At 33.2% G+C, this 8,650-nt stretch overlaps 1 protein-coding gene across 1 annotated transcript; it reads left to right on the top strand.

Annotated features, from left to right (window-relative positions):
- The first annotated feature begins 857 nt into the window (after positions 1-857).
- Positions 858-3,511, top strand: NEUROD6 (neuronal differentiation 6). The gene is made up of 2 exons (XM_073678294.1): positions 858-1,303; positions 2,139-3,511. The coding sequence occupies exon 2, from the start codon at positions 2,160-2,162 to the stop codon at positions 3,171-3,173; it is 1,014 nt and encodes a 337-aa protein (XP_073534395.1). The 5' UTR covers positions 858-1,303; positions 2,139-2,159; the 3' UTR covers positions 3,174-3,511.
- The last annotated feature ends 5,139 nt before the right edge of the window (positions 3,512-8,650 follow it).

Here is an 8,650-nt window from a genome sequence, read left to right as displayed (position 1 = left end):
GTGTAACTAATAGGTGCCCACCCACAAAGCAAGAAGTCCTGTTTTTGGACAAGCATTAATTAGTTATGCTCAATCCCCGGCTGCTACTTCCCAGCATTTTTCTGTCGGGAAATCCGCTGCCTGCTCCAGAGCGAGCAATAAAATAGAGTGAAATCAAGTGAAGGGCTTCCTGGTAGCCCCCGTTAAAAAAAGTAACTTCTAAAAAATAGGGAAATAACATATACTGATTTTTTTCATAATTAAAAATAGCAATTAGAAACATTGCAGAGCACTACAGAACCTTTAATATATCACCAAAATACCAGTGTTCATGCTTATCATGAGAAAATGATGTAACTATTGAGCTATAATGATTACATCGGGTGCTCACTATTAACACAAATGTTTTATTGCTTTACATTTTATGTAAAGAATTCAGATAAAAATTGTAAAATACACCATTACATTTTGGCATAAGCAACCAAGTATCTAATCTAAGACAGGCAATAAGAAGTATAATAATAATGTATTAATAGCAATACTAACTCTACACAAATATATACATCAAATATACATCAGAAATACACAATTGCTGTGCATGCACTGTATGTATTGTGTTTGCAAGATGGATAGTTTGCTGCATCATTAAGTTTTCTGCATCATTACATGCACATAAGAATTTACTAGTGCAAAACAAAGTACTTTTCCTTGTATTTTTCAGAAATTTTTGTATTTAAATATTTAGCATTTGAAATCTAACCAAGAAAGGCACAAAAAAATCTTTTGGTCACAGCAATTATTAAGTAACATGTCAGACACTGATCAATAAAGGGTTAATTTCATGCAAGCAAGTGAACATAGCATCAGATGAATGAATTCACCTCATTCCATGCTGTGTCATTTGGAGATGAGAACTTAGCATTGGCACCACTGCCTTCTATTTAATGTGTCCCTTAAGATTCCTTGGGAAAAAAAGGAGTCGCTCTAATGGAACTGCATAGCCTGTATGTGAAATGCAAGCGCAGATTTTTTTTTATCAGTCTAACCTTCTGTGTTGATACATGAATGCTGGTACCCACTTACAGGGATGCCAGATGATCAGTGCAGAATGAAGGTCCCAAGGGAACGCATCATGTGGTTCTCTGCCCTGTGACGTCACTAGCAGATGGCATGGGTACCAGCTCTGGCAGTTGGCATCAATGTCACTTTTTTAGAGATCAATGAGATACACACATATCTAGACTCCTGGAGACAATGCGACATTCGGACTGACTCTGAAGGCGAAAAAAAATGAAATCTGGATGTTGATTGAATAAGTCTGAAGGTAACAAACCTTTTTATGCTTTACTATGTGAATTCTTGTATGTAATATTTGCACATTGAAGTTATTTGCTGGCGTGTATTATTAGACTTCATTTACTTTCTATAATATCATGCTCTTTCTTTTCATATCATGACACAAGGTAGTCTTGTAGGTTAATCTGCATCAATATCACAGAATGCTTTCATAAGTGCATAATGAAGGAATTGTGTCACTAATTGGTTGTTCGTTAAGGCACAAGGGGTATTCATGTGCATTTCTCTGCATGCTGTCCTGTGGTCTGACTTTATATACAGATTTCTTCTCTGCCCGCACATTCACATACACAATATTTTATTAGAATATTTAGACAAATAATGGCAGATTGGTTCCAGGTAAGAAGCAGCAAGAGATCCCAAAAACGCTTGTTATGTGCCACTTGTCATTTCCTTTCTGTTTTCCTCTACTATTCAAATAAGATAAGAAATGAGATAAGAATATGAAATCATCTTAATTGAAAAATATACTTTTCTTGTAGAATTTTCAAGATTTGCTTTAAGAGAAAGATGATTATTTATTTTTTCTTGTGAAAATAACTTAAAAAATCTTAACAATTTCTGTGTGCAATTTAAAGCTATATGTCAGTAAATAAAAAAATATATATAATAATGGATTTCCTGCAACCTTATATGGTAATGCTGGAGATAATTAAAAAAATGTGATTAAAGTTTTATTAATATTGTCAATATTTTTTCTGGGGAATTTAGATTGATTTTCTGAAAATTAGGAGTTGTATGAAATGATTAATGATTAGTTAGGTTTATTAGTAATATGTATGAATATTGCTCTGTACTTTCAGGTGGTTAAATCCTAAACAGCAATGTTAACACTTCCATTTGATGAATCTGTTGTGATGACGGAATCGCAGCTTTGTAGAAAGTATGTGCGGGAAAATGAGGAGCAAAAACCTGCAAAGAAAGTAGAAAGCTGTGCTAAACAGATAATGTCCCATGGGAAAAGTATCAAAAGAACACCTGAAGAGGAAACAGAGCAAGAAGAAGAGGAGGAGGACAAGGAAGAAGAGGATGAAAATGGATTACCAAGGAGGAGGGGACCAAGAAAAAAAAAGATGACCAAGGTCAGGATAGAAAGGATTAAAGTACGACGGGTAGAAGCCAATGCAAGAGAAAGGGGGAGAATGCATGGCCTAAATGATGCCCTGGACAATTTAAGGAAAGTTGTGCCCTGCTATTCTAAGACACAGAAACTGTCTAAAATAGAAACTTTGAGGCTGGCCAAAAACTATATCTGGGCTCTTTCTGAGATCCTGCGTATTGGGAAGCGACCAGATCTGCTCACCTTTGTGCAAAACCTATGCAAAGGTTTGTCCCAGCCCACCACAAACTTGGTGGCTGGGTGCCTGCAGCTCAATGCCAGGAGTTTTCTCATGGGTCAGAGTGGCGAGGCAGTGCATCATTCAAGATCCCCATATACTTCTATTTACCCTCCATATCACAGCCCTGAGCTTAGCACCCCACCAGGTCATGGAAGCCTTGACAATTCCAAGACAGGAAAGCCGTACAATTACTGTAGTGCTTATGAGTCTTTTTATGAAAGCACTTCTCCTGAGTGCACCAGTCCTCAGTTTGAAGGTCCCTTAAGCCCTCCCTCCATGAACTATAATGGGATATTTTCCCTGAAGCAAGAAGAGGCCTTGGACTATGGGAAAAATTACAATTATGGCATGCATTACTGTGCAGTGCCAGGCAGGGGTCCCCTCGGGCAGAGCTCTATGTTTAGGTTGCCTACAGACAGCCACTTCCCTTATGACTTCCATCTGCGCAGCCAGTCTCTTGCCATGCAAGATGAATTAAATGCAGTTTTTCATAATTAATGAGGAAAATGAATATAAACAGTGGTCATTCACCTCCCTCCCCCAATCTAATTAAGATAAAGCAGATGCTTGTTCACACAGTAATTGACACGGCTCGATTAAGGTATCACCACGGTCCAAAAAGTGTGTTTTAAACTTCTGTGCTCTAGTTTGTTTGCTTGTTTTTTATCTTTTTTGTAAAAAGCCAAATTTTCTGCCATATTTAAAAGATAACTTGTCACTCCTGATGCATTTATTAGTTGAATACTGTGATATCGCCCTGCACTAAAGCCGTGTTTTATGTTTATTTGTGAAGCAATCTGTTAAGATTACGTGCTAAAATAAAGAAATGTACACTACACCATTCCTATGTCTATATTAATTACACACAGACAATTCAAGGCAATTACATGGTAAGCCGTTTTCTGCCAGAATGGCCTGTAAAGGGCTGAAAAGAAATGCCTCGCAGCCAGGCCTCATTGTCAATGAACAGATTAGTGACTACATAACAATGCACAATTCAGGCTCATTAGGTCCTGAATGCGAAAGTTAAGCATGTACATGAAAAGTTCAAAATTATCGAAAATTGTGACAATATTTTTTAAGAATATCTCAGAAAGAAAAAAAAAACAAACATGCATCCTTCCCAGCAAGCAAGGTCTGGAGAAAACAACTGTAATTCTCAGAATAGTAAATCAGTGGACGCAGATGGCTGGGGATCAAGTGTAAGATTCAGAATTTTTAATTAATAGGTGTTACAGACCATCTCACTAAAATGCATCACTACTTTTCATAGATTAAATGAAATATAAAACACCACTAGGAGTTTACTTTGGCATGACTCTCGCAACATATGTGCATAGAAACTACAAAGGCTTTTCTTTTATTCATATTAACACTTCAGAACATATGTTGATGTGGTGTTAAATGAGAGATTAATAAAACGGCGTTAAGTGTCTATAGGTTACTGACACTAGGAGATGGTGCTCTTCCTATCATACAGTGAAATACGATCTAATCTAACTTTTTTGTTTGCAGTTTAGAATTCAAACTAGTGTAATTTAAAAAAAAAAATAGCAAAGTATCTAATGTCTCACACCTGAATTACTTGAAGTATTAGATTTAGCGTGTTTGCTAAGGCCTGTAGTAGATGTGATGTCAGAAATAAATGTTTGAAAGCATTGCACATTTTAGGTCCCCTTATTGCAGAAATAGCAGAACTGAGTTTGTCAGATGCCGCAGTGCTGATTTTTTTGTAAGTAATTTTGTGTTTCTGGCAGTTAAAAAAAACAAAAAAAGCAGCAGTTAAACTTGCTCATATTTTTTTCATGTCATGTAGTAGCGCATGAGCAATACAACACCATAGGTAAAAGTAACACATTCCGAACGCTCTGCTATATCACAATTATAAACATACTGTCATGGCTTGAAGTTTTCAAAGTTACTGCTTCTGTTTCTGGCTGCTTTAGTTTCAATTTTCGCTTTAAAGTCCATGTCTGAATTTAAAGACAGTAGGACTAAAGTAAGGCCTGCAATTTCCCTATTAAAATAATACTGCCAATAAATATGCTTTTGTTAACTAGGCTAAGGAGATCGACATGTATAATGTTTACCAAAATATATATATTTATATTTGTTTATATAAATACACATAATTATATATGTGTGTATACATATATGAATATGTGTATATATATATATATATGAATATAGCCATATATATTTATATATATATATATGTGTGTGTGTGTGTGTGTATATATATATATATATATATATATATATATATATATATATATACAGATAAATACATTTTTGTTTTTCTTTAAAGCAGGTTTGGTGAGATGAATATGATTTTCAAATGGCTCTGAAATAAAAAATATAGAATATAAAAATAGTGAATGTTTTTTAAGTATTAGGAGAATTAGTGCAAATATACATTAAATATATAAATTAATCAATTCAGAAATATTAATGACTGGTTTGCCAGTGGTCAGCTAATTACATTAAAACACCTTAAAATATGTAAGTAAAATTAGGAAGGAGACCATTATATATTTACATGTATTAACAGCAAATAAACAACAAGTTCTAAAATACTTGTAGCTTCGAAAGTTGGAAACATTGATTTGAGGTCTATATTACATCCACAGCCTTGATCATTTTCTAGAGCCATCATGTCATGAGTTGTTAATGCATCACATGACCTGTTCAGTGCCAGCCAACTACAAGTTTTGCATAAAGTATATTTAATTTTAGAAATTCTTCGCTGATTAGTTGTAAAGAATCAGGGGAAAAATTGCTTCAATTTGTTAATTTCTGTTTTGACCAGATTCCATATAGCTATATTCATTACCTCTGTAGCCTTGATAACTTATTTATTGCATGTTGAATAAGACTTCTGTGTTCTGGTAGCTAGAAACCAACAGGTGATAATGTGCATATTGCTATATTTCATCTAATGATGCGCACAAAGAGTAAAGTCAAAAGATATATTATGTGATCTCGCTAATAATTTTTATTTTAAGAATATATATGGCAATTAAGCAATAACATCAATAACTATATTTATGACATATTGCAATAATTTAATGTTTGACATTTTTTAAACAAAATTTATTAGAGACAGGTTGCTACAGTGTAAAATACAAAAATATCACAACTTTCATTTACATTTTCTCCAGTTTATAATTTAGCAATATACAATGAAAATAAGGTCAACTGATATTTATAATCACATAACAAAAACGTAGTGCAACCTGTATAGGATTTACATAGTATAATAAATTACAAATCGTACTTTATAGAATATTAAATTAAACAAAGAGAATCTAAGAGTCAATATTAATACACAGCATGCCTTTTAGTCTTTGCATAAATGTTTGATCATTGATAGTAATTATTGACCAACTACATGTAAAGATAAGACACAGTATTGAATTTCTTCCTAGACCATGTCAATCAATGCAGAAAATAAGCTATAAATTATTTTTCCCTATTTACTATTCGATTCTTGTCGGTAATACTGCACTTGCCTATTTTTTGACATTTTCGGTTTACATACTCTAATACTAGCCTTTTCCTGTTACATTTATCATAATTACTTACACAAAATCTCTGTATATCAAAGGAGCAAGGCTTTTTTGCTCATTGCAGCAATTACTACTACTTTAGCTGCTCTTCTAACTTATCCTCACCCTCTGTTTTCATGTAAACAGAGTTAACTAGACAATTAAAAGTGCCCTTGATAATAGACATATTATTTCCTTCATTAATCTTAGATCAGGTTGTATCAAAAAAGTACATCTAATAACTTCCATCCTGATGAATTAGCCACTTCATAACTTTTTATGTCATGTAAATTCTAATGTAAATAACGTAAATAGTATGTTGCTATTGCAACAAAGAAGCAAACATGTAATGCAAAATATAGGAGAAACCTATGTTTATTTGAATATTTGTGTGAGTTCTATTACAAAAATATGGTAATACATAAAAACACGTAGCCAAATATTAACGTTTTGACCCATGTATACTAGCATTTATATATGTATATACTTATATACATATATATATATATTCAATCAGAATGTATTCTGCTTTTTTACCACATATATGGTCATACATTGAAATCATACAGTGAGATATGATTCGGTAGCATTCCATTGTGTAAACGATTGCAACGGCAACTTGTGAACTTAGCTTGTGTTTAAAATGGCAATAAAATGTATAAACTGGGCATATAATGCATGATTAGTGATATATTGCACTTTAGCTTCTTATAATATAATTTTAGATGTTTATGAGCTCCAATACATATATATAGGCATAGTGAAGTGATGTGAAGACTTTAGGAGGCAAAAATGTGAAAGCATTAACTTTATATTATGTCCAACTAGCTTAAACATTGTTTTGGAAGCTGGTGCAAATGAAATAAATTCCCATGTAAACCATACCTATGCAAGTGAAAATGCTAATTTGTAGTTCCTCCATCTGCTGTGTTCTCTACCTCTGACAGTAAGACAAGAACATCGGCTCATTAATGCTTCCATTCATTGCATGTGCATGGGGACTGTTCTTCACAAAATTGTGATTTATAGGGAAATAGGTGAAAAGATCATATTCATTTGTTATCATTTCTAGAGTACATAAATAGGAAAATATATTGTGGATATTGCCATGAAAAGTTCATTTCTTTTTTTTATACTATGTGCATAGACTTTATTACAATTATTATGGTACTTTATTAAGATTATACTGCCTCAAACACAGCAAAAATTATTTTTTATAAGAGCACATTATTTTTCTCTCACGTAAACAGCTAATCAGCAAATTCTGCACATATGTTCCCTGCCAGAAGGAAACTGCTTCAGTGTTTTTCATTCATGGCGACATATTCAAATGTCAGCAATTGTCAGTATTGAAAATCTGCTCATGTAACATAATTTTCTTCAGTTAAATGTGGTTTTCCCATGGTTGGTATCCTGTCTATTATTACATCTGGTAGGAACTACTTTATAATATTTTATTTTACAATAAAAGATAGGATCTTTAAAAAAATACAGGTTACCTTAATTTCTCTCTATAATAGAAGTTATTTTTACTAATGAAAATGAAGAAAACAGAAAAATACCAATTAACTTATTAATTTTACATTGAAAAGTTCATGAGAAAAACATATGGTTACAACGGAATATACCTTATGTTTGTCTATAAATAGTCATCATTGTATTTTAGAGTTAGTGTTCTGCTATACTCACACCTACTCTACATCATTCCTGTTCCTCTCAAAAAAGTCACAAACATCTGACTAAACACTTGGGACCTGCTTACTTTTTGTTTGCTCTGTGAATGTCAAGTTATCCATATAAAGGCTTAAAAAAAATATATTTCATCTTCCATATAAGATGATACAAACTTTGGCACAAATGTCTCTAGAAGATTTTCTCTTTTGGCGATCACTGCTTAGATCCATTTTTTGCAATCCACTGCCCACAACCACAGGATATATTTGATGCTGTCGATATGTACTTCCCCAAATTTTCCACATGTGTAAGGAAAGGGAGGTGAGTCTGAGCAATCAGGAGGGAGTATCATCTGTAACATACAACTCCTTGGATTCTGCTCTAAATAGAGACCACTGCGTCTAACCAGTTATTCATCCCATTAATAATCCTGCATCATTAGATTGCCAACGGGTTTCCAAGACAACTAGTAGTCTAATAAAACCCTCAGGCCTACCAACTTTGAACTCAGCTTAAGCCCTGGCAGACACAGTACCTAACAGAATACCTGATGGTATAATATATTTCAATACTCGAGTATTGCAGCTTAATATAGAGGCAATCAATTGATCACACGGTTATGTCCCATAATGAGATTAAAAAAACAAATGTAAAACATTTTTGAAAAAAATATCAATAACATGGTAAAAAAAAAATTTCACAAAAAAATAAACAATTCCCATGGCTAAAAAAAATACAAAAGACAACATAAAT

The sequence above is a fragment of the Phyllobates terribilis genome, unplaced genomic scaffold, assembly GCF_046119375.1.
Source record: "Phyllobates terribilis strain yellow unplaced genomic scaffold, ASM4611937v1 Scaffold_4__5_contigs__length_816908805, whole genome shotgun sequence".
NCBI classification, from domain to species: domain Eukaryota; kingdom Metazoa; phylum Chordata; class Amphibia; order Anura; family Dendrobatidae; genus Phyllobates; species Phyllobates terribilis.
The sequence above is the reverse complement of the archived record's forward strand: the minus strand, read 5'-3'. Positions and strand labels throughout refer to the sequence as shown.